This window comes from Ambystoma mexicanum, chromosome 4q (assembly GCF_040938575.1).
Source record: "Ambystoma mexicanum isolate Mex_15411 chromosome 4q, UKY_AmexF1_1, whole genome shotgun sequence".
Lineage (NCBI taxonomy): Eukaryota > Metazoa > Chordata > Amphibia > Caudata > Ambystomatidae > Ambystoma > Ambystoma mexicanum.
Genome location: NC_090928.1, coordinates 1141842206 through 1141869082, shown reverse-complemented (window position 1 = coordinate 1141869082; position 26877 = coordinate 1141842206). Strand labels below are relative to the sequence as shown.

The following is a 26877-nucleotide window of genomic DNA, read 5'->3' as shown; positions in this document are numbered from 1 at the left end:
GAGGATCAAGGAAGGCAGGGGAGAAGTGGAGACTGTAGTAGGACTGGTGAGTTCCTTGCAGATTTTAAACAATGGGCCCATGTTGTTGGAGGCCCCAGAGATGCAGGCTTGCATATGGGCCCTCTTCTTCGAGCGGATGGAGAGTCTGTTTTGCCTTTGGAGCAGGTGGCAGGCCAGTCTGTCAGAGGATGTGCCTGGTGCCCGCCACTTCTGCTCAGTAACTCTGCACACGCATTTCAGAGAGGCTAGGTTGGAGTCATACCAGGTGTTGTGTTTGAAGGCAGGCTTCATGCGGATCCTCATGAAAGGGGCAAGGCTGTCTCTAGTGTTGGTGATAGAGAGATGAAGAGAAGCAAGGGAGAGTCAGTGTGGGAGTCTGTGGTAGGAGTGGGAGAGAGTAGGCAGGTTTGGTGGTGAAGGAGATGAGTGTTGTGGATGAGAGGGTGATCTTAAAGAGGATCTGGGAGGAAGGTTTCTTATGGTGGCATTCATGTTGTAGACATACACCCAATGTGTATTCCATGCTAGAAATAGAATTTGACAAGAAACACATGCCCTGGCTATTATGATGGTTTTTATTTATTTTATTTTTTTGCAGAAAGAACATTTTAGTAGATGCTGGTATTGTCGACAATGCAGTATGCTGCTCCCCAATTAAAAAGTTGAAGAGATCCCATTTCTTCTTATAATTCATTGGTGAGAATTAATTAGGAAAATCCAAAGACAACTGTAGGTCTTAAGCAGAGAACTTCCATCCCTGGAGTGGTACATTTGGGAGATACTTGACACCATCTGATCGAGTTTAGGCCTGTATGGTCACATTAGGTTAAAAAAAGGGGACGGGGGAACGCATGCTAAAACCCCAATATGGTAACTGCCCTGCATCATACAAGAATACGCGCCTGCCAAAAGGTTTGCACCCGCTTTCAAGATGGAAGGAATTTCAAGGGTAAAGTCATAGGACTTCCAAAATATTTTCTTGTACAAATACGCCTTCTAAAGGTCAAGCAGTTGTAAGTGGATGGAGGTGGGGGTTATACCACTGGATTTTCACTTAAATATTAAGGGAGTCAAATTCACTGAACCAATGACCAATACTTTGCAGTGCGCCACTGCCAATTTAAATAATTAGCATACAGAAATCAGCGAAGAAGTGAAAAGGCTTGAAATTGAATGCTGAAAATAAAAGGCATTCCAGAAATGAACAGTTTCTGGAATAGTGAAGGTTTGTTTATCATCAGGTATGATTCTGATGGAAACACCTGCTCTTTAAATTCCTAATAAGCACTGCCCCTTCTCTCTTATGCAGCATGGCAGCAATACTGTGGATGGGTCTGAGACATGACCGACCTGCAAAAACTCCATAGCACAGAAAAGTAATCTTACTTTATAATAAAAGGCCAGATGTAGGATTGTCCGATGCCGTCATGCGCAGTAGAGGCTGCCCAAACGCACAGAATGCTCTGCTAGAGGGGGCTGTTGCCTTAGGATATACAGTGGTTACATTTGCATAGCTTTGCCTGCTGTCACAGCTAGAGGGAGCTGTAGGCTTAGGATCTATAGTGGTCCTACTGTGTAAATGAAAACCTGCACTTTGGCCCGTGTAGACGGACATGTAGACTAGTATAGTATACAAAGCTAACCCCTCAGACCAACGTTTACTTTCGTTATGCATGTGGGGTTCTGCGCATTTGCGGCTCCTGAAGAAATAAGGCATCTGTTAAAATGTGAGCCCACCCGCTATGTATGCAAGTACCCTGCCATCTCAGGAACTACCTTATCTACGGATTATTCCCCGCACTAATTTGGAACAATTTAACAGCTGCAGGCATTTTTGTGCAGTGCTAACTGCAATTAACGTTAAATGTGTATAGGCGTGAACGTCATGCCCTTAGCACTGGGAACGTAGTGCCAACGAAATGGTATACTTGTCTGTACCACATGATTCTTTCCCTTAAAAGACTTGGAGCTCTGCCACCTCAAGGATACCTACAATGATAAGTGTTTGATGGACAGGTCGAATGTGCTTTGCATAGAAATCCTATTTGCAGAATCTCTACAAGGTGCAAATCCCCAATTTCCTCATTCACCATTGAGTAGGACTATCAAAAGGTACACGTATTGCAATAACATGAGAACCTGTGTTGAGAGCAGTTCAATATTTTAATTCATGATGTTTCCCAAATGGGGAAGGCCAGTGGGCAAAGCAGGGTCTTTAAGCAAGTGGTTGTGGCCTCACGCTTCATGTTAACTGAGGTCCTGGAAAAGATGTCCTGGAAGGTCTTTTCTGGAGGGATAGGAGGACTGGGTACCGGCTGTCTGGACGCTCACCGAGGCGATCGAGTTGGATCGCTTGATCATTTCTTCCATGCCCAGATCTGGATAATGAGCCATGTAAAACGCCAGAGCTCCGACAAAGCTGTCCCCAGCGCCCTAGAAGGGGGGGAAAACAAGACCATTAGTATTTATAAGTCAATCATGTTATATTCATAAATAAAATGATACTGCTGGAGCTGGCTTTTAAAATCCAATCCTAATTCCAGTTGAAGGAGAGGCCAATGTGTTTTATTTTGATTTTATTTTTTGTTAGCGCTTGCCTTGCCCAGATGGTCTTGGGGCACCCTACATGGTTCAAAGTTTCAAAAGGTGAAAGTTGCAAAAAGAAGATAGAAAATGATTTCAGGAAAGGATAGGAAGATTGGGAGAGAGAAGTGATCAGTAGCGGAGGCAGTTTTTGGTGGCTGGGATGGGTAATAGGGTGCCATCAGGATGCTGTGGGTTCCACTGGACTACAGGGGGGAACCAAAGAAGGGGGCAGCCGATCACCCTGTACTACCCCCTCCCCGGCTCTGGCACTGCAAGTGATAGCAGTGGAGGAGGGCAAGGTTATGTGTGGGCAAACAGGTATGTTTTGAGGATCTTTCTGAAAGTGGTGATGGAGGGTGCAGTGCAAATGTGAAGAGGTAGGGTGTTCCATGCCGTGGGTGCCAGTGGGCAAATGCTTGTTTTTGTGTGCATGCGTTTTTGCAAGTTGGAATATGTAGAAAGGGTTGGCTGGCTTATCTGGTGTTGGTGTATGCAATGGGTTTGAGTTTGTCATGGGGTTTTGAGGTGGATGGCTTTGACCACAATGCAGAGTCATTTAAAGGCAATTTCCTAGGGTATGGGGAGCCAGTGAAGCTGGGAAAGAGTGGGGGTGATGTGTGAAAGTTTGGGTAGGTGGAGGATGAGTCTGGCTGCTGCGTTTTGTATGGCTTGCAGCGGGGGGCAAGGGTGTTGTTGGGGAGTCCAGTGAAAAGAGTATTTCCATAGTGAAGCTTAGATAGAACCAGTGCTTGGAGTGTGGTGTGGGTGTCAGCAGGAGGAACGATATGTCTGATGTTCCATATGAGGTGTATTTGTATGTTGCATGCTTTGGTGACCGTGGCTATGTGGTGTGTGAAGGAAAGGTGGGGATCAAAGGTAAAGCCAAGGGATTTGACAGGTGTGGAGAGGAATATGTGTGGGTTGTCTGTTGCGAGTTCTAGGATCCACGGGGTGAGGTTGGGTTTGTACCTTGTGGGGCAGATGAAGAGGTACTCTGTTTTGAAAAGGTTGAGTATGAGGACGCGGGTGGCCATCCAGTTGGTGATGGTGGAGTGACAGCTTTTGAGGCTGTGGAGTTGTAAAGGGGTGGAAATTTGGAAATATATTTGTGTGTCATGTGCATATTGGTGGAAACGGACGTTGTGTTTGCTAAGGATCTTTCTGAGGGATTCAACATATAGGTTAAAGAGGAGTGGAGATAGGAAGCAGCCTTCTGAGACCCCATATTTGACAGGGGTGGGGTCTGATCGATAGGGGGTCATTGACATAGAGTGTGTCCTGTCTTGAGAAAGGAGGTGAACCAGTCAAGTATGGTGCCAGAGAGATTCATCCTGTGGGCTGGGATGCCTAGTAGAATGGTGTCTTAGGAGAAGAGCAGGGCCCCAAGAGACTGCACCCACTTTCAGAGTCTTAGCCTTTAGCCCAGATGCATTAACATGGTTAAATCTCATTCATCCAATTTTACTTATGGATCATGTTCAGGATACTTCCACTTCCATCATTTAATTTTCTATTCAATGAGTGCAAAGGATTCTGATGGCCGCAAGCTTCTGTGATCCCCATCTTTACATGGAGTAAGATGCAGCGTACCCAAACTGGACCCAATGACGTGTGTGAGTTACAGCCAATGTTACGTAATATCACCTTTCTTGGTACATGTCAAAGGTCTGCTGATCATGGGAGAGACTGACAAAGTAGCATCGTGACGCTGGAGCTAAGGAAGCAAGCATATGGCCTCCTCTACACACACACAGTTTTCAGTTCTTTGGAAGCTTGGAAAAGGGGTAACATGCCTCTTATATCTTTATCTTGATCTAAACTTTAGGTCTGTGCAGAATGTTCAAAAAAGTAGCTGAAGGCAGGAATCTAGTGTTTCCTAATATAATCTGATGCTATTACAGATGGAATTCCCATGCTTCCACCACTTCAGCAAATAATACTTCATGATGGGATAAAGTCTCAATTCGTGCATGTAGGTCACCTGCTAACATTGTAACAATCATCATTCACCACAACACATCGTCCAGAGAGGACATAACCTCAGTAAATTGTCCAACCGAAAGAATTCGGTCAGGTCTAAGATACATATTTACAATCAGGAGGTCAGGATTAATCAATGGTTTAATATGTACCCGCTAACATCACTTGATTCCATCACCAATTAGACTGCCGTTGCATATAGATCAGATCAAGGAGAATCCAAACGGAAAGCCTCTCACTGGATCTGCCCCTTTAACAATTTTGAGCTGGAATATGATGGGGAGAATAACCTTGAAGAAAAAAGGGGTTTTAGTGACCAGGTGTCAAAGTATATGGAACCCACAGATATAATGCAGCCAACCTGTGTCCTACATCCTAATGTCTAAACCTGCTATATTGCAGGACACATGGTGAACTGTACCTGAGTCAGTGGTGGGCTGGCAGTTAATGGGGACCTTTGAAATTTCTGTGGGACCCAGAGGTGGGTCGCAAGGTCTATCAAAATGAATTCAGTATGTTAGATAATTAGTATCCACCACCACCCGTGGTTTCAAAATCTTTGACTAACCTGTTAATATACATGAAGGAACCCCAATAACCTGAGATATATCTGGGGTAACACCTATAAACACAGCAAGATCATTTAACGTGGGATATGTCAAATAATAAGTCGCATACCTGACTTGTCCATAGCGATCTAAGCACAATACATGATCATCAAAAGCCTGTGTGTTCAACAACACCCATTATTCACTGTACATCTTTATGGTGCACTATCCCTAACCATCCCTATTGTGTAAAACAAAACACCCATCATTTCATGTCAAATCCACACATTGAATGCAATTTCATACTGCATTCAAGCAGACACACAATCTTTCAAATCCACAAAATAAATGCAAAAATGGACTGCAACATTTTTAATACGTCATGCACATCCATCAACATTAAAATTACATGCACACTTATTTACAACTAATATAAACATATATGTATCCTTTCCACTTTCAAAAAAATGTTCTTCCCTTCATTAAGTCAAAAGTTAATTAAATGCAAAATACTTTTATATAAAGAGATTTAGACATCATCTCTTCTGATTGTCCCCAATTCTATTTCCTCCTTCATACTACATCTTCCACAATTCTATTTTATCCTAAAAAAGCCTGGACATCCTATGCCACAAACCTTTGACCTTCTGTAGGTCCCATGCCCCGCTTTTAAGAAGGAACTGATTCTGCATGAAATGGTTCGAAGACTTCCAGGTTACCTGGAGCAATGATGCCTTCTCTGCAGCGGCAGTGGGAGCCCTGGCAAGTCTGCCTGTTGGAAGCCTGGAAACTCATCAGTGTACCAAGAGTCAGCCCTAAGGAACTTTTGCAGCTGGGTATTTACTTCAAGATGGCCCAGAGAGACCTGTTGGCATACATCAAGTGCGAGCCTGCTGGGGTGTTTGTGCAAGAGAGGGCACTTTGTCTCCATTTGAAATGAAAACATTAGTGCCAGTTGGCAAAACCCTCCCTAGCGTTGCTTAGCGATGATGGTGGTTATTGTAAATTTGCTGGCCCCCTGAGTTGCCGGTAAAGAGGTTTGAGCTACATGACACATGGTTTCCAATCATCGGGCCTTGCAATCACTCTGATTGTTTATGTTAGTGACCCCCCTGGAATAAACCTTAAGTTTAAGGTTCTATCCCTATTTGCATATTGAAATGCACCTGTCATATCTTAGCTTTCAGTCAAGGGTCCATCGCAGCGCTTCATCTTCATGAATAGCTTTCTTCCGGAGTTAGGACTTTGAATGTTGAGTGCTTGGAGACTTTTTTTATCTCATCTGTGAACCCAGTGACCATCACAGTGAGGGTGTGAACTCTTTTTAATACATTAATTCCTGTTGTGCGCTTAAAGGCGGCCATGATAGGATGTTATGATAGATTTATGACACGCTTAATACCCAGAGGTTTCTAAGCGTGGACCCGGGGATTGAACCTGTGTTGCTCCGTGTCGTCTTGCTTCCAAGGCGAGCATGTTGCCACTGAGCTATCCTCCAGAGACAACATCCTCCTCAGATGAGATGAAGATCTGGACTGGAGTCATGGAAACTACTGAACAGTAGGCGTACCTGGCTTTTGGTTGGATAACCTCTTAAGAGTTGAAGGAGCCCTGGGAGTACAAGAAGATGGTTCCATTGCGCATGGTTGAATGAGCCAAGTGTGACGTGTGTGTGACCTAAGGATCACGGGTCAGAATCGGTGTGGACCGTCTAATAATTGCATCCCAATTGTATTGGCAGGGATTGCGTTCATAACATATCCATTGGATCAATCACTCTGGAGGTTTTAGGGTAATGTGGTGCAACTGAGTTTTCAGAGAGGATTAACATTGCTGGCGCTGACCATAATATGACATGATCAGCAATATATGTATGTGATCAGTCATCGAAAGGTTAAGTATGCCTCTCCCCCGCCTACATTTTTGACACTAGATTTTCTATATTCATCCTCGCCGAACTAAAAAGGACCGATTTTCATTAATTTCAAATCCAGGCAAAAATTGGGATTAGCTATACCTTATATCTAAGCACCATTGCATTGGGTAATATGAACGTGCATTGCTTCAGCAATTAGGTGGGCACCAAAGACTGAGTTAAAGCGATTGGGCCTTTGACGAGGAGGGAGGGATCGTGCGGCCGAAGCTGCATCATTACAAAGCTATTCTATTATAAAAATGAACATGAGTACACATTGTCATGTGGATAGTATATGAATCCGCTTGGGCTGTTTGTAGGGAATAGGCTGTAGGTCGACTCTGCGTTAAGACAGCAGCACACAGGACGATCTATAGAGTATGCCGACTTATGTAGCCCATAAATTGTCCAATTATCATGCACAATGGCCCTTCCACGAATTATAATTAATATGAAAAGATGCTGTACAATTGTGAAACTTGTTAACACCCCCATATGGTAAAATGCTGCAGGACGTTATGTGTGCAATTGTATAGATGGTGGCCCCAACTATGTTGCATACCACACTATACAGAAAGCAAGACATAAAATAACCTCAACCGGTGTCCCACAAACTGAGCAAAAACTCAAGAAATCAGGTTAGATTACGCATGAACTACAAGAAGCACCTACAGACCAAAAGTGTCTATACAGAGATAACTATGTCCCAGATTAATCCTGATATTTGGCAAGGCTCCATCTTTGGTTATGCCAATGATTCTGCTCAAGGTAAGAAGGAATATACCTCGGTACATTAGAGACTACAACCCCACTCTATCATATCAACATGGTGGAAGAAGGCCGCTTTTCTGTCTTGCTTGCTCCACGTATAACAAACAAGCATTGGCAATGTCAACAGTTTGGGCTTTTGTGTAGGCATGGGAAAGGCATTTGTCAGGCACAGCCGGAGTGGTATTAACTACCCACTGTAGGTAGCAGCTGAAAAAGGAGCAGTTACGAGCACGACGTGAAATAGAAGCACAAGAAGAATGGGCCGACAGCGGTTGGTGGGGTAATTACAACCCGACGCCATAGCCACCCAACAGCAATTTACTCTGCGAACACGCTTTCAGCGTAGAAATCCTTGAAATTTGAGTCAAGTGGAAGCTCTATCCCTGACATAGGAAGGGTTCTCTCTCATGCAGTGCTCCTGCAGATGCAGGGTGGAACACAACGGAACCAAGCCTCGTACATTTTTCACGAGTGGTTACGTACAGAGGCGTTGCTAGGGGGCGCTAAGGGCTATAGCCCCTGATCATTTGGTTGTAGCCCTGGATAGAATCTCAGGAGCTACAACTAAAAGGCTAGCTAGCCCCCAGTCCTGACACTTCCAACATGTCTTTTCCACGCCTAGCAACACTCTTGGTTACGTCGTTCCGCTGTGATCTGCAATTGGAAAAGCCTGATTGTTGACACTGATTCCCATTGGTAGACACATTTTTCAGCATTTACGAGGAGTGTTTCTCGACCCCCGAGTAGTCAAGAAGTGCTCAGGTGTTTGGAAGTGCCCACATACGGGGCAGTCGTGTGAGCGCCATTTAAGATTGGAGATCTACTTGGCTAAAATTGGGGATGGTCCCTTACGTTGGCCAGGATTATTATTATTATTATTAACAAATCAACTCAAAGCCGTAAAATAGGTTCGGCTGTTGTTTTTAGAATACAACAGTGCATTGTGTTTAGATATACAGCCCCTGAAGAATTTCCTGCATTGACGTGCTACTAATGCTTAGGAAAGAAACATGTTGGATTACGGTATATTGAATGAATTGGCTTTTGGTATGATTGGTACGTGATGAGTATGAATGGAGTGCTTGATGTGTTTTATTGTTTTAATCTTGTTGCACAGCACTTAGACACTTCATTAAAAGTAGTGGAAGTTTTCAACTTGTATGCTTCCATTTTACAAACTGTCGGTGTGTTTGCACTGTGTAAACCTTAAACAATTGAATTGTGGTCTTTCCAAAGGACCAATTTTGTCCTGCCTTTTTATCTGTAATTTGTTATTAATAAAAACAAATGAAATTATTTTTGCATTGAGTGTTTGGTAGGATGTTTTTTGGTTTTCTGGCCATTGTCGAGGTGGGTTTCACCTCCCTGTAACAGACTAGCTCGCGTTTTGTTGTTTGTGTTTAAAGGTTGTTTAACCTATTTGAGGGATTGCTTGGGTTTAGGGCTCCCCTCACGCCTCTCATAATTGTTGTTAGCATCTAATAGCAGTGCCTGGCAAAACCTTAAAACGTATGCACTAGCCAAAAATGTTGGCTTTGCCAATGCTGGTTTTAAATAAGACTTTGCCAATGCTTTTTTTTTAACAGTACTTCAGTGAAGGACACGCAGGCTGCTTATAAATCGAGTGGCTGAAAGCAGGGCTGGTAAGATATTTTTATTACACCAATACTACACCCTTTCCACCTTGAAATATGCTGGAGCTGGGGAGCCATGACCGCTATGTAGACGAATGCCCCCACGATAAAATGGCCGCCCCAGGCACAATGAAGATCAACATCTGGGTACCTGGCATTTTGCAGCAAGCTGATTGGACAGTGCTGCAACCTAAGCCCGGCCCGACCAAATCCGGAGCCGGACGATTCCAAAGGCCGTGTCTCAAGGCCAGTTTCACTCTCCGCTGCTCAGCGCACCATTCGCACACTAGCCACTTTTCACCCGTCTCAGAGCATTCCCACCTTGTGGAAGTCACTGACTATGCACACGCATTGAGGCTGCTGCCGACTAGGCCTTGCATGGCCCTTGCAGACCAACTACCAACTATCTTTACGCGGTATGTCACACACCACAATGGTAACCTAAATAGCCCAATTGCCTTGTCAATGTCACACTTACTAACTAACCATAATCCCTCTTCCTACCAGACCCTTTACCATACCGATGCACTCCCACCAAAGCCACTGTGGTACATTGTGTGCTCTGAGCCTCTAAACCATGTTCCGTAACACGCAGGAACAGCCAACGCCTATCCATCCAACCCTAGTCACATTAGCCGCATGCACACAGCCAGCACCTCAGACGCGATGCAAACCCTGAGCCTGATCTACCCTCCAGAGTACCTTAAACGGCCTCACCAAAACATTGGCAGTGGCGTCAATGTATCAACAACCTGCGTGTCACAAACACTGTCTGCTGGGGAATGTTCCTCCAAGCACCCCGCATAAAGCAGCCTACCACCACCATGCACTTGGTTTGGCGCAGCCACAATGCAGAACTTCCAATCATGTCCACAGCCGCTCCTAACTCTGCCGTCCACATAATCGCCAAAGCCTCAAGCAACTCGAAACATACAACAACAATGGCCTCCGCTCCGGAATTACCGACTACTGCAAGAACTGCTAACACTGGAAATCCTGATATTTTATGTACTCTGAAACCTATCGACACTGCGATCACCAAGACATCACGCACCACAGAGTGTACCGCAATAAGCTGTAAGAATCTTGGCACCTTGGCAATGTCCGCAAGCACCCCAGAGAATGTTGCCCTATCAACCATTCCTGCCCCATGCTTCTGTGAGCCTATCACCCCCAATATGAGTGCTGCATCCAGTACTTAGCCAGCTACTGCCACTTTGCTCAAGCTCCCTTGTATCAGAGAGCCTATTGCCCCCACTAGGATTGATGCCACATCTATCCTGGAGCCTGCTGCTCCCATTATGAGTAATGCCACATGTATCCTGGAGCCTGCTGCTCCCATTATGAGTAATGCCACATGTATCCTGGAGCTCGCTGCTCCCATTATGAGTAATGCCACATGTATCCTGGAGCTCCCTGCTCCCATTATGAGTAATGCCACATGTAGCCTGCTGCTCCCATTATGAGTAATGCCACATGTACCCTGGAGCCTGCTGCTCCCATTATGAGTAATGCCACATGTACCCTGGAGCCTGCTGCTCCCATTATGAGTAATGCCACATGTACCCTGGAGCCTGCTGCTCCCATTATGAGTAATGCCACATGTACCCTGGAGCCTGCTGCTCCCATTATGAGTAATGCCACACGTACCCTGGAGCCTGCTGCTCCCATTATGAGTAATGCCACATGTATACCTGGAGCCTGCTGCTCCCATTATGAGTAATGCCACATGTACCCTGGAGCCTGCTGCTCCCATTATGAGTAATGCCACATGTATCCTGGAGCTCGCTGCTCCCATTATGAGTAATGCCACATGTATCCTGGAGCTCCCTGCTCCCATTATGAGTAATGCCACATGTAGCCTGCTGCTCCCATTATGAGTAATGCCACATGTACCCTGGAGCCTGCTGCTCCCATTATGAGTAATGCCACATGTAGCCTGCTGCTCCCATTATGAGTAATGCCACATGTACCCTGGAGCCTGCTGCTCCCATTATGAGTAATGCCACACGTACCCTGGAGCCTGCTGCTCCCATTATGAGTAATGCCACATGTATACCTGGAGCCTGCTGCTCCCATTATGAGTAATGCCACATGTACCCTGGAGCCTGCTGCTCCCATTATGAGTAATGCCACATGTATTCTGGAGCTTGCTGCTCCCATTATGAGTAATGCCACATGTATCCTGGAGCTCGCTGCTCCCATTATGAGTAATGCCACATGTATACCTGGGTTTGCTGCCCTCCTCAAGAGTAATGCCACATGCATCCTGGAGCTTGCTGCTCCTTTTATGAGCAATGCCACATGTATCCTGGAGCCTGCTGCTCCTATTATGAGTAATGCCACATGTATACCTGATTTTGCTGCCCCCATTACAAGGGATGCCACATGTACACTGGAGCCTGCAGCTCCCATTACAAGTAACGCCACATGTATACCTGAGTTTGCTGTCTCCAACAAGAGTAATGTCACATATATTCCCAAGTTTGCTGCCCCCATTACAAATGATGCCACATGCATTCTGGAGCTGGCTGCTCCCATTATGAGTAATGCCACATGTAGCCTGGAGCCCGCTGCTCCCATTATGAGTAATGCCACATGTACCCTGGAGCCTGCTGCTCCCATTATGAGTAATGCCACATGTAGCCTGGAGTCTGCTGCTCCCATTATGAGTAATGCCACATGTACCCTGGAGCCTGCTGCTCCCATTATGAGTAATGCCACATGTACCCTGGAGCCTGCTGCTCCCATTATGAGTGATGCCACATGTACCCTGGAGCGTGCTGCTCCCATTATGAGTGATGCCACTCGCATCCGTGAGCGTGCTGCTCCCATCATGAGCAATGCTACACGTATACCCGAGTTTACTGCCCAATTATGAGTGATGCCACATGTATCCTGGAGTTCCCATTATGAGTGATGCCACTTGTATCCTGGAGCATATAGCCCCCATTATCTTCGTTGCCACATGCACCCCAGCTGCCATCACTATGATCGAGGCCACATGCACCCTAGAGCATATCCCTCCCCACTTTCTTGCTACCACATGCTCCAAAGTATCTAGTGCTCCTGCAGCTGACCTACATTCGCCAGAGCCTACCAGCACAGCATTCAGCGATGCATCCAGTAAATTTGCCATAACTCCCTCCACCCACGACCGTCAAGCACTAGGCAAGTCTCATTTGGCCAATAGTGAGACCGAGACAGATCTATCCACAAAGCACCTTAGAGCTTATCAATACTAGATCTCTCCTGGCCCATGCCCTTGATATTTCTGATCTTATCACGACAAACATCTTAGACCAAATAGCCATCACAGAGACCTCGCTGCACACAGCCGCGGACCATCCCTCTACCTTGCGATCCAGGACACCTATACCATCTTCCGAAAGTACAGACTGCTTTCCAAAGGAGGTGGTGTAGCCATTATAGCCAAGAGAAATTCCAAACCAAACATTCCAATCGGGTGAACTGCTCTCCATCAAACTATCACTTTCCAACACTGCCACACTAACCATCCACACTATCTACAGACCACCTGGCCCCAAGCTATCCTTCGAGGAAGACATTTCACTGCTCCTCTATAAGGACACCAAGCCTTCTTCCAGAATTATTCATGGGCGATGCAAACCCAGGCCTTAACGACCCTACTGATAACAATGCACTGGCCCTAGCCAATGCCATCGAAGCTCTGGGCTTCTCCCACCACATCAAATGTCCTACTCGCGATAAAGGTTGCACATTAGATTGGTTGGCTTATTTGAACTGCAACTCAAACATCGTAGCTAACACCCCCTGTCCCTGGTCTGACCATAATGTCATCTTGTTTACCATCCCTAAAATCTAAATTTGCACAATGCAGCAACCGGCATTAGCCTCCCTCTCAAGAAATGCATGCAATATCTCTCCCGCAAACATGCTCCCACTGCTTCAACCTATAATGAACTATCAACACTCAGTTAGCGACCCCAAATCCATGGTAGACCCGCATAACCATACACTCCTACTAGCCATCGACAAGGTATCCCCACTGAGGACATGCAAACCCAAACCACTAGCCCACCTAAATTCATGGTACATTCCAAATCTCAAAACTTTACACTCCACTAAGCAAGTCGTTGAAACCTTGTGGAAAAAGTCGCCGTCAGCTGCCAACAAAGAACATTTTATTCCTGCAGCCAAATCCTACAAACAGGCCATCCACCTAGCCAAATGTTCAACCTACAAGGAGCGAATATGAAAGGCCAATTCTTGCCCTTTAGACCTCTTTGCCATTCTGCAAGAACTCAAGTACCCAGTCACTCCCCCAGATAGCTGTCTTAAAGACACCACATGGTGCTCCAATATTCAAAAGGCACTATTGGATAAAATCACCCTACTCCAAACTAAAATTGAGACAAAAATAAAACAAGCTATTACTAATGGAAATAAAACCCACTCCCAGGCCACCACCCCCACAATCCTTCGAACGTTTCGAATTCAACCCAGTCTCTTCTTCAGAAATCACGCAAATTATTAAAGGTCTAAAGCCATCTAGATGCCAAGGGGATATTTGCCCAGCATCCCTCATTAAAGACTGCGGTGGAATCCACCCCATTCATCGCATCGCTCATTAACAACTCCTCCTCTGGCAACACCCCCTTCAACCTAAAGGATGCATGGGCCATTCCACTCCTATAGACCTGTAGAAGCCTACCCTAGATCCAAATATCCCCACTAACTACAGTCCCATCGCAACCCTGCCCTTCGACCTCAAAATACTGAATAGAGCTGCCTACCTGCAAATATAAAAATACCTGAAAACCAATAACCTCCTGGACTTATGCAATCTGGCTTCCGACCGAGTCACGGAACTGAATCCGCACTACTGGACCTAAAAAACCAAATGAATGAAATTATAGACAATGGGAAACTGGCCATCCTACTCGACCTTTCTGTGGCCTTCGACTTAGTGGACCACAAAATCCTATGCCAACACCTCTTCTTTGCAGTCTACGTCTCCCCCAAAGCAACCACCTGGATGGAATCCTCCCTGACAAACAGAACATTTAGGGTTTTCTCCAATATTGCTGCTGCCTCCCCCACCCCCAAAGCCCCAGTCACCTGTGGAGTGCCCTAAGGCTCCTCTGTCTCCCCGACACTGTATAATATCTTCACTTAGTCGCTCTTTGTTTTACTGGAGGAGCAGGGTGTCTTCTACACCAACTATGCGCATGACACCCAGATCCTCCTCCCATCTCCAGCATCTACAACTCTGATACCACCGAACTGAACAAAATATACCAAATCATCCAAGTCTGGATGGCCCAACTCAGAATATGTTTAAATGATGAAAAAACAGAGCTACTTCTTGTGGTAACACAAACACAGACGAAATAAGCTAAAAGACAACTACAAGTCCTTTGTCATATACAGGAACCCCATCCGAGTTTCTAAAGGTGTAAAGGTGCTGGGGGTTTAGTTGGACTTCTCGCTCACTCTAACAAGACGCGTGAGTGCGATCGCATCTGCGGCTGCATATACAACCATACCTATCAACGCCTGCTGACTCTTCCTAACCTCCGAGAGATATATCACGATAGCCAGTGCACTGATTCTGTCCAAGATCTTTAGACTACTGCAATGCTCTCTATGTAGGCTAAACGGCTCGTAATATCAAGACTCTAGGTAATACAAAACAATGCCCTAAGAGCAGCCCTGAACATCCCAAAAAAAGAACACATCTCGCCCGCCAGAAGAAATGCCCATTGGCTGCCGGTTTGCGATCGCATCATGTTCAACTATCTCTCCCTGACGCATAAATGTTTGGCTAACACTACCTTCTATAGCATTCGAGCAAATTCACCAAATCACAATCCATCAGACCTACCCGGGCTGCCCACTCGCACCTCCTCTCCAGCCCCACAATCAAGCAAATAAAGGCAAGGGCCAGCAGTTTCCCGGTTGTAGCAACTAAACACTGGAACACACTCCTGCTCTCATTAAAATCAGATTAATCTTTCTGGTCCTTCCGCGAACGCCTCAAAACATGGCTTTTCACGCAAGATCTGTAACTCACGGGTTGCCACAATGCCTGGCTATGTACTTTAATCCTCCTCTATATGTAAGTGATAGCACTCTCGGTCTGGGTCATGCTCCCCTGTAACCGGCAACCTGACACAAGTGCTATCAACATGACTGCTTGCTTACCATTTTGTCTTCTATTTAACGACCAGCCAGATTCCAATTAAGTCATGAACTTTCAGAAGACTGCTTTGAACAAACCCTGGCAGGCACTTTGAATGCAAAGTCTGATGGTAAGGCTTAAATAAAGCAAGCTCCGAGTTCCCATGAGGAGGTTTTTTGGGTGGGCAGAGGCAGGAATGGGTGGGGATGGCCACAGAGATTTGAATGGCCATGGGCCGGCAATGGGTCTGTGTCCCTCCTCATATGCCATTGCTCCCTATATGTACTCCGATGCAATAGTTTCGGCTTATAGGTGTTGCAAGGGACACCCAATAGTCCAAACTAAAAATGAAAGATAGCTCTGGAAGGATATGGTATGCTCGCGGCCAATGGACGTGACGGCGTGACGAAGCAAAGTGAAGGAACTAAATGCCCTGACTATTTGGTGGGTATCTTTGATCTGATCATTAAAACATTCACATTTCTGTGCACAAGAGTTGTCATGGAACACCACTTACAAAGATAAATCTCTTTTGAAAAAAGTACATTTTTAAGACTTCCTTTTTCTTCCCAAATTAACTTTATTAGCAACCAATACAGTGCACAGCAGTAAACACAAGACACATTTTTTAACAATAAGCATACACATATGTACACAATGATTACTGTTTGTTTTTATTCTAGGAGTACAAAAATAACAACAACTCAAAATAGATAAGCGGTGTTCCCACTCTGATAAAGCGGATCCATGCATCTGCAGCTGGTGGAGGAAACTGATTCTAGTTCCTGTCTCCAGATGAGGCATCTGATGTCAAGAGATCAGTGGGTGCTGGAAAGGATTGTTCGCAATCGCACTTACAAAGTTGGATTGGTGGTTTCCCAGCTCTGCTCTCTGCTCACCAGGAATACTTTTGCAGGAGAAATAGGAACCTGGTTGTGCTCTCTGTGACTAAATGTTGGGTGTTAAAATCTGCTCCAGTAGGTCTCCCGATTGGTAATGCGACGCACCAAACTCTAAGCTGGTGGGGACCAGAGGCAAGGGGATTGCTGGTCGGAACTAGCTCCGAGCCTTCATGTGTTCCCCGCCTCGTTCATCTGTTCTACTAGCACTTTCCTGGCAGCTGTTGTCTATTGCTACAACTGTTCTCATCTATCTTTATTACAGGCGTCCCACTTCCAAGACTCATTGCCCGATTACCACTTTACCTATTGTCATGTTGCTCTTGATGATCTTGTACTGCCTGTTTTCAATGCATCCTCTATATTTCACGGTGTCATCCCTTATGGGGGATGGGGGTCCGCGGTTTCTCCATGGTTTCATTCCATTTGCTCATCTCCCTTTGTTGGTCACGTAGCATGGAGGTACACTGTCCCAGATGGAGTAGCTGAGGGTTAGACGGTGAAAAAAATGTCCGCTCACTTCTTTGAACCCTTTGTTGTGATAGGAAGTTGCAATGACAGTGAGGTGGAGGGCACTATAGAACATAGAACACAGCGATGGAACACCGACACAAAGGTTCATACACCAGTCACGCGCCCAGGGTTTCATACACACAGGCAGACATGCAAGAAGACGGACAACAACATGGCATTCTAACTGGGAAATCCCTCCGATGATTCTGAGCGCTTCTTTAGGTACATAGATAAATTAGGCAATAGACCCCGGCGGGCGGGGGCATTACTGGGACAGGCAGTGCCCTGTGGCAGAGTTACAGGCCCAAGAGAAGCGTAGCCGGTTGGTCTGAGGCACCACATTTGGGCCAGCCTCCCAGTTGACATGGGACCTCCAAGACTTTCCCTTTGGAATCATCCAAAAAGTCAGAAAATAAGACTGTATGAATTTTGTCTATCCGAAAAGCTTGTATAGCCTATAAATTCAAGCAAATATGCCATACGAAACATTACACTGGAGAAGGGCTGCGGGGTATCCTCCGCACCTTTCTTCACTGCAATGTGAGCGGGGGTTGCCCTGACTCAAAGTATATTAAAAAAAAAGAAATGCAGACCCTGCAGCGCTGGTTCCCATACAAGCAAGTGAAACGAACCGGCGTAGCAGAGGGATGTTGGAGACGGCGGCACACAAGGAGGTGTGCCGCCCACAGGTAAGTAGGCGGGGAGGGAAAGGGAAAAGTCTGAAATGTTCAGGGGAGAGAAGACCAAAAGTTATTTTCGGAAAAATAACCTCCATTCTTTTCTCCTCGAAATTTCAGGCACAGGCTTTCAATCCAAATCCTTTCCCTTTTCCTCTCCTGGATATCAGGCCCCACTTCAGGCCTTCCTGCAAAGCCCGTTGTCTGTATCTCTCCCTCATGTTGCTGGCTCCTGCTATCCCACCAACTGCTCCCGCTCCTGCTGTTCCTCCTTCTGCTTCCCTATTTGGCCTTTTATGGACCAAACCTCTAAATTCACCTCCTTTTCTCTCTTCTGATGTTTTGTATGAGGTTTTCCATTGGTTGATTCACTTGATCATTTTCTTTGTCCCTCCCACAGCAGTTATGCAGCTTTCCAAGCTTCTAAAAGGCCAGGTGGCCATCTTGGCGTCAGACACCTCTATGTCAGCTCTGCAATGCTCTGCTGCCGCAGTCAGTATTGGATGCATGTGGCTCGTGTTCGTTTCTGCGGTACTTCCACAGACTCTGGGCTGATAGTTGCTGGTAAGATTTGCACAGTGACTCACAAAAACCCCAACTCGTGCAGGGACCTAATTCTGCTAAATTGTTTCTATCTCGATCTTGCTTCCATTTCAGCCCGTTTCGATCTTCACTGCAGCGTAATCCATACCAGTCCTTTCAGGCTTATTAGGTATACTAACATTTAGTTCCTCACGATGACCTGGATTGAGCGCCAACGAAGAGGAGGTCTAGAGTCTCTGTGGCAAGAATTTCTTAAGGCCAGAGTCACTGTAGAGAGGGTTGTTCAACTCCAGGCCTCAAGAGCCGGATCCATGTTGGGTTTTCAGGATACCCCTTGTTAATATTCATGACATACATTTGCATACAATGATTCTAAATGTATGCATATTTTCCTCATGAATATTAATGAGGGATGTCCTGAAAACCAGTCAGCATCCCGGCCCTTCGAGGCCCAGAGTTGGACAGCCCTGCTGTAGAGGGTATTTGCGTACTCTAGGTACTCTCGCATAGGGGGTTTGGGTATTAACAATATAGGAAAGAATGAATTCTGCCTCAGTCTTCTAGCTCGGAGGTCCCAGTACTGAGGAAAGGCCAGGACCATAGTCGTGTGGTGTGGAGTGGGGCTCTGTAGCGACGACAAGTAGCCCAAGCCAATGGCAACAAAGCCCTTACAGGCTGGCTTTCCTGGCCTGCACAGTCCCCTCCAGGCCGTGGGACGAATGGAGGGACCCGCCTTCGCCAGAACAGACCGGCGAGAAATGATGGAATGCAATATTAAATAGATGAATCGCAGTGGCTAAGAAGCATTGCATGCAGCATACCCAGCCATCGCGTATTCTGTTGCCCCTGCTCTGTCTGTGCTGTGCCCAGTCTCCTGGATCCGAGCACAAACCTGTAATTGCAATTGACTCGATGATTATGGGTGTTTATCAGTGATCGAAGTGAGCGGGAACAGTCCAGAGTGGTGTGCCACTACTTTTCTTTTTTTCTGTTAACCATTCCTCTACTTTTTACAGCTATAGTGACCATTCTATACAGAGGATTTGTCCATTCATGTCCCTGTGCAAGTGTAAAGTTGTAATAGGAGTCTTAGTTACTAGTCACTTAGACTATTGAAACGCCCCGGCCGCAACACCTTGTTACATGTCGCACTAGGCTTCCCCTTACCCTCTCCCCTGCCGAGACCAAAGTTCCCCTACTTTTTTCGGTACACTTCTACCACTGGTTTTTATCACTCCTCTTTGTCTTTGGAGTGCCACGGCTGGTGGCCACAGTTAAGCAGCCCAGGGGTGGAAGAGACAATGTTGCCTTTTATTAAAAGCAGTTGGTTAATGGGGGGGTTTGCTATCTGGCACAGGAAGGGCACTGAGCATGGGTCGTAGGAGTGATGATGTACTACTGTCGAATGGTGAGGCCAGAAATGACAAAAGCCTTGTTTTTAGACGCAGTCGTAATCGAGTGCATTACCCGGCCCATTAGAATGGCTTTCATCCTTGGCTTGCTTCCCGCCATTTTGATCTCCAGAGAGGAGGAGCGACAATTGTCCAAGATGCTTTTCATGGAATGTACTAACATTATGTAAACATTCATCATTTCATTATGTAGACTTGAATTCTTCCCCAGAGGGAAGTCATCCCAGTCCGTCATATCCAGTATAATGGGATTACTATTTACAGTACAATGAGAGGACCTTTCCCTGGGAAAATGTGTGCATTGGAGGTTGGCACCAGGAAACAGCATCAATCGCATCCCCTTGCTTATAATAGAAATAAACTTCAGTGTTTTCCAGGGCGTCCTACCCTGAACTGTCCTGCGCCGGCGGCGGCGGCTCTGCTTTGGGAACGCCTGGGCGAGAACATGAGTGCTGAACCCAATGGAACAATGGGCTGAGAAACGTGGCCCGACTCCAGCAGGCGGAGGGAGGACAGCAGAGCGAGAGCTGCCAAGGGCTCACATCCTGAACAGGGGACCTCAGAAAGGTTCTATAGAAAATGTCTATGCATAGCCTGCTGATTCCAAAGCTTCATAAGATTATGTATGCTTCTCCTTGCTTACAATATATCTATCCGTGTCAATAGCTGGCTGTCTTTCTGTGTCAATGTGGAACTCTATCTATGTCCAGTAATCGTCTTTAAACCTACCGATCTGGCAATGAAGTCGATCAACCATTCTATGTATGTATAATGTATATAGAACCATTTAGCTGCCTCTCTCAATCTAAGGCCATCTCCCTGCCACCATTTATCCCACTGTAAAGTATCCACACAGTCTATCTATCCTATTTGGGTAGAAAAGTAAACTATTTGTGATATGCATAGGAATTACAAGATGTTTATACATGATATGGCATTTGTAACGCGCCTATACACAAGTGTTTCAAGGCGCGACGAGGCAAGGGAGGGGGAACAGAGGGAAGACGGAGACAACGATCCTACTAGGCCAGATGACATTGAGATAGCACAAGTGCAAGTGAGGGGAAAGGTGCCAGGGGAAAGGGGAGGGGGCAGTGCTGTACATGGGACCAAAACAATAACAAGAGGTGTGGCCAGCAGGTGGCAGGTGCAAGGGTAGGTTATAACACGTTTCCGACACATCCGAAGAGACGCTGCGACATCATTAGCGCTCTTTTTCCGATGATGCATGTGTATGGACACTAAGACCGCCTCCATCGCTGCTGCTTCCGGTCACACAGAACATTCTCTGGGTGATCACGTGACTGTCTCCATGCCTCTTTTCATTCGCCCTTGAACCTAATGTGCGTGCTAATCATGTGCTCTATTAACACCTTGCAGTCAGCTCTCCTGACTGCACTCTTCCCCGCGCTCTAGCCTAGTCACCCCTTTGCACTGTGTAGACCATATTGTGACTCTCCCACTGTGCTTGAATCGTTCCTCCCCATCTCCTGCCTTACACACTCATTCATTCACCCCCCTGTATTGCAAGGGCTGTATTCTCTGGCGTCTGTCCCTCATGCATTCTGAACCCCTTGCCCACCGTCGCACACCACTGTCTGCCGCGTCCTTGCTGTAGTTACTCTAGCCAGCCAGATGTTCTGCTACTCCAAGCGTTCTCCTTTTATTTCCTGCAGTATCTGCCAGCTCCACCGCTATAACTTTGCCAAACCGTTCACAGATCTGACTTGGCCCCAATCCGTCTTTGATATTGGCTACCCTCTAATCCCAGGCCCAGGTCCTCGGCCCACTATTTCCACACCTGCACAGCCCCCTTGGCAACCCTTGCACTCAAGGACTATTTCTGTATCCCTACAGCCCTCTAGCAGCACTGGACACTTGATGTCTGCACCTACCCATGCATTGCCACCAGCTGGCCGCACTTTTATTTATTGTCTTTATTTAGTATTGTTTTATTTATTTCACTGTTATCCTATGTACTGCAGTGCCCCCTCCCCTTTCCCGCTGCACTTGCCCGATCTCAATGTCACCTGGCCTAGCAGGATCGTTGTCTCTGTCTCCCCTCTGTTTCCCCTCCCTTGCCTCGTCGCGCCTTGAAACACTTCTTATATGTGCGTTATAAATGCCATATCATACCATAATCGCACACAGCCTTTCGAGGCGCTGTTTATCATTTCATAATAATAAGGTGGCTCCTTGCACGGGGGTGGGAGGCTGGGAGCCATGGCTGGACTGGTCTATAGGGAACTCTGTAGATTTCCCGGCAGGCCTCTGCAACCTGGGCCAGGTGTGTTATTTCCAAATTTTCCCCTAGGAAAAGGGCTGGCCTTGCTCAAAATGGGGCCACTTTGAACATTATTTCCAGGGCCTCTTTTGGTTTCCAGTCCACCCCTGCTGGGAGCACCCGCTACTTCATCTGCTGACCGGTCATAGAATGGGAGGCAGGTGTATCTTCAAGCACACAGGCATTCAGATGCCCCATCGCTCTCTGTACCACCGATGGCTGCGGTTTTCAACGCCTACCTGGTGTACTCACGGTAGCTTGGGGACCATTTTCCGAACCTGGTGTTAGCCGGGATAGGGAGTTTTGTCGCAGAAGATTTCATCGAAGAAGAAATCATTGAATGTTTTTACCACAGATTTTGCCCCAAAAATAGTGGGGGTGGGTTTAGTCTAATAATTAATGTAGGAGTGCTAAGGAGTGTGGGGGTGGTCTTCTGCACCCCCTCTCCCCCGCCGCATAATTTTACAGCAAAATTGACCAGTAAAAAAAACAAAAACATTCAATGAAACCTTTCCCATCAGATCACCATGTTGCCATCATCAACTTAGCAAATACCTGAACTGGGTGCCGCCTTGGCAGGCTATGAGCTGCCCACTGTTGCTGCTTTTTATACTTTCATCAATTGTCAACATGAAGAATGCTCTGAGTTTAAAGCCACATAGCAAAGCACTGGGGATATGGACCCATGCATAGAAATGCTTACATTTGTGCTCCATTTGAGATGAATGTCTCTCTTAAAGGAACATGATCTGCGAAACCTTTATATCAATCAACGAGGGCACAAAGACACCAGGTTATAAGGGCCTGTGGGGCACAACCTATCCCCCCAAAAATGAATCATTCTAAGCTTCAGAGGCGGGGCTAGTCAGCCACCATGCCCTTGTGGTGGCAATTACTATGCTGTGAGACACCCATTCGAGTGTCTGAAAACATGGAAACCATTGTTTTTTTTTAAAGTGTAAATCACAGAGGTCTACTTGTTTCCGAAGACAGTGTGGCACTGTTCAAGTGTTTTGCCAAAATGATATGGTCATGTGACTCCAAGACTTTACAGAGTGGGGGTAATTCCCCCTCCCCCAGTGGAATAAACCACTTCTCTGTCAAGTCCCTGCTCATTGGATTGATTGGCCTATTAGCGTTCCAAAGGCAGTCTATGCCTTCCTCAAAGTTTAGGGCATAACCCCCCAGTTTTACACGCAGTGCATACTAGCCTGCGCGGTGTCAACGTGATTGACATGAAAACAACCTCTTCACAATTATTGCAGTATTGCACATCCTGGTACTTATAGACCCCTCCTTTGTAACGTTGAAGGCTACACATCAACAAGAATGCAAAATAACACGGACTAAACACAGATAGGACTTAAAAGTACAGGACATGTACGAGAACTAAAACCCTGACTGGATAAATCGAACAGCTGAGAAAAGTGCACAGTGACCGTGCGTGGTCTTTATTGCCAGCGTTAGGATGGTTTAAAAGGCGGATGCAAAGGCCGTCTTTGCACCTCTTTCATCCCCCGGAAGTAGCTTGTGCCCACAGCCTGTTGTGCAGACGGCGAGAGCAAGCCGAGAGCAGGCCCGGGAGGCCCAGGCAAAGGTTACTTTCCAGTGAAAGGCATCACAGGAACGGATCATGGATGTCTATTCCGAAGACCCAACATTTTAGAAGAAAAGAGGAGACATTTTGGAGACTAAGAGATGGCAGTTTGTGTGTAATGGACTTTACTGGTGGCTGGTTTTGGATATAAGTGGGGGGTCGGTTTAATTAATGTATGAAACAAAGAAAGGGGGTGTTTCCAAAAGAAGAGGAGAAACATGGGGACCACTGTAGACAGAGTGCAACCACAGGCATGAGCAGACAGAAGCAAGCTCTCCTTGGGCTGAAGCTTTAGTGCACTGTGCTACTTGGGGCCACCTGGCCGTCACCTCCAAACATTAAGCGGCCCCCTCTACCCTTGCTGAAGTGATGACCCTCTACAGACACTGAAAGGAACAAATGAAATATTGCTGCCATGACAGTACACATGAAGAGCATTATGATTGCAGCTCCTCTGAAATCTTGGTCTGGTGATCACGGAGGATTAAGCCATACACCTGCCTGCCTGCTCCAGCCATACACCTGCCTGCTCCAGCAATACACTTGCCTGCCTCCTCTAGCCATACACCTGCCTACCTTCTCCAGCAATACACCTGCCTACCTGCTCCAGCCATACACCTCCCTACCTGCTCCAGCCATACACCTCCCTACCTGCTCCAGCCATACACTTGCCTGCCTCCTCTAGCCATACACCTGCCTGCCTGCTCCAGCCAAACACCTGCCTACCTCCTCCAGCCATACACCCGCCTGCCTCCTCTAGCCATACACCTGCCTACCTTCTCCAGCAATACACCTGCCTACCTGCTCCAGCCATACACCCCCCTACCTGCTCCAGCCATACACCTCTCTACCTGCTCCAGCCATACACCTGTCTACCTGCTCCAGCCATACACCTCCCTACCTGCTCCAGCCATACACTTGCCTGCCTCCTCTAGCCATACACCTGCCTGCCTGCTCCAGCCAAACACCTGCCTACCTCCTCCAGCCATACACCCGCCTGCCTCCTCTAGCCATACACCGCCTACCTCCTCCAGCCATACACCCGCCTACCTCCTCCAGCCATACACCCGCCTGCCACCTCTAGCCATACACCTGCCTACCTCCTACAGCCATACACCTGCCTACCTCCTCCAGCCATATACCTGCCTGCCTCCTCCAGCCATACACCTGCCTGCCTCCTCCAGCTATACACCCGCCTGCCTGCTCCAGCCATACACCCCCCTACCTGCTCCAGCCATACACCTCTCTACCTGCTCCAGCCATACACCTGTCTACCTGCTCCAGCCATACACCTCCCTACCTCCTCCAGCCATACACCTGCCTACCTCCTCCAGCCATACTGCTCCAACCATACACCTGCCTGCTCCAGCCATACACCCCCTACCTGCTCCAGCCATACACCTCCCTACCTGCTCCAGCCATACACCTGCCTACCTGCTCCAGCCATACACCTGTCTACCTGCTCCAGCCATACACCTCCCTACCTGCTCCAGCCATACACCTGTCCACCTCCTCCAGCCATACACCTGCCTCCCTGCTCCAGCCATACACCTCCCTACCTGCTTCAGCCATACACCTGCCTACCTGCTCCAGCCATACACCTGTCTACCTGCTCCAGCCATACACCTCCGTACCTGCTCCAGCCATACACCTGCCTACCTCCTCTAGCCATACACCTGCCTGCCTGTTCCAGCCATATATCTCCCTACCTGCTCCAACCATACACCTGCTACCTACTCCAGCCATACGCCTACCTGCTCAAGCAACACACCTGCGTACCTGTATCAGCCGTAAGCCCGGACTTTACAATACCTTCTTTTACAGATACCTGGCCAGCCTGCTGCTTTTCGCTTACAGATGGTGAAGATAAACCTACATTTAGACTCTTTTGGCATAACAATTTATATTTTGTCAGGTTGGTTTAGTATTTGATTTGTTTATTGTCAATGTAATTTCTACAAAGCACTTTTTTTATAGCTCTGGCAAGCCCACCATTTAAACAAACCAGTGTCAACTATAGCTGATTAGATATATGCATCAGGGACATTATTTAATCTCACTGCTATTTATCTGCCAAAAGTGTGAGTCCCGCGAAGTGACTCAGTCTACACCATTACAAAAACATCACTCGCGATTTACTAGACCAAAAATGAAGCCTTATGGACTGTGAAATGTTTTCTTTGTTGGAACGTATTCATCAAACAAAGAAATATTTGTTTCCAAATGCCCTTAGGATCTTGGTTACAGTTTTTGTTGCTGATAGTTGACAGGAGTTTCAGCTGGCTGCAAAATCTAGGAGGGTGCAATTTTGCCAATGAAAATACACATGAGATAATGAAATTCCTTTTTTAAATATAGTCTAACTTGCTTTGGCTATATATCACTTTTAAGTACGTCAACTCCAAGTTAATGCAACCAGCTTTTGTTTATATTGCATGATTTAATGATTTTCTTTTGGCAGTGTTGCAGTGCATGGTTTGCGGTATAGGGTGAATGATAGAGTTTCACCCTGCAGATATCCTTTCCGGGGAGCGCGGGTCCCTGGCCCGGAGCACCCGTGTATTCGGTGCCCCTGCGGCGTGCAGATGTGAGCAAAGGCTGCATTAATGCGAACGCGATTGGCTAGCACACATTACATGGGTGCTTGTAAAACATGGGGCCTCCCAGCACTCCCTCGCATTATGGCGATTTCACGTCCCTGCCTGGCCCCACCAATACATACGTTTAGTTGGCAACCACGTGTGCATTATTCCTAAAAGGCCTATTTAACAAGAAGTGTGACCCACTGCAGGAAAAGGAAAGACAATTGTTACTAAATGAAAAGGGCTTTTATTAAAAACTGCTCAGCACACGTCACTGTAAGGCTGGGTTTTTGGTGCAGGCGGTTCCATGGCAGAAAGGAGGATGTAAGCTGCATGACACACCTTCCAAAGGTGCCCACTCAGAGACGTAGCCAGGATTGTCTAGCAATTGGGGCCTGAAGCTAATGTAGTTGGGCCCGCCGCAGTGACAAAAATCTGTAAGTGCCCACACGGTGCTGCTGAGTGGACATTTACAGATTTTGGGTGGGCCTTGCCCGCTGAGGCCCTACCCTGTCTACGCCTCTGTGCCCACTGTCCACGCACACACGCTGCATTCTTGTTGTCGTGTTTGGCGCCTGTTTTGAGTTAAACGGAATAACTTTGAGCCGTCCTGCTACCCTTAGCAAGGACCCACTGTGGCATGCGCGTCTCCTGGGACCCGTCAAGCTGGGGCCTACCCTTCCCTCTAGGCTAGCAGTCGGCACCGGCTTCCTGGCAGATTTATGGAGGCGTCGCCCGAGTGCCATTAAGCAGCTCCATTGAGCGTTAAC

At 46.9% G+C, this 26877-nt stretch overlaps 1 protein-coding gene across 2 annotated transcripts in view; it reads right to left on the bottom strand.

Moving 5' to 3' along the window:
* Nucleotides 1–554: 554 nt before the first annotated feature.
* RBKS (ribokinase) overlaps nucleotides 555–26877 on the bottom strand; it is a 589003-nt gene continuing 562680 nt past the window's right edge. For both annotated transcript variants that reach the window (XM_069608728.1, XM_069608727.1), the window contains one exon: nucleotides 555–2433. In XM_069608728.1, coding sequence (XP_069464829.1) covers nucleotides 2248–2433 — 186 coding nt within the window. In that variant the 3' untranslated portion in view covers nucleotides 555–2247. The remainder of the gene's footprint in view (nucleotides 2434–26877) is intronic.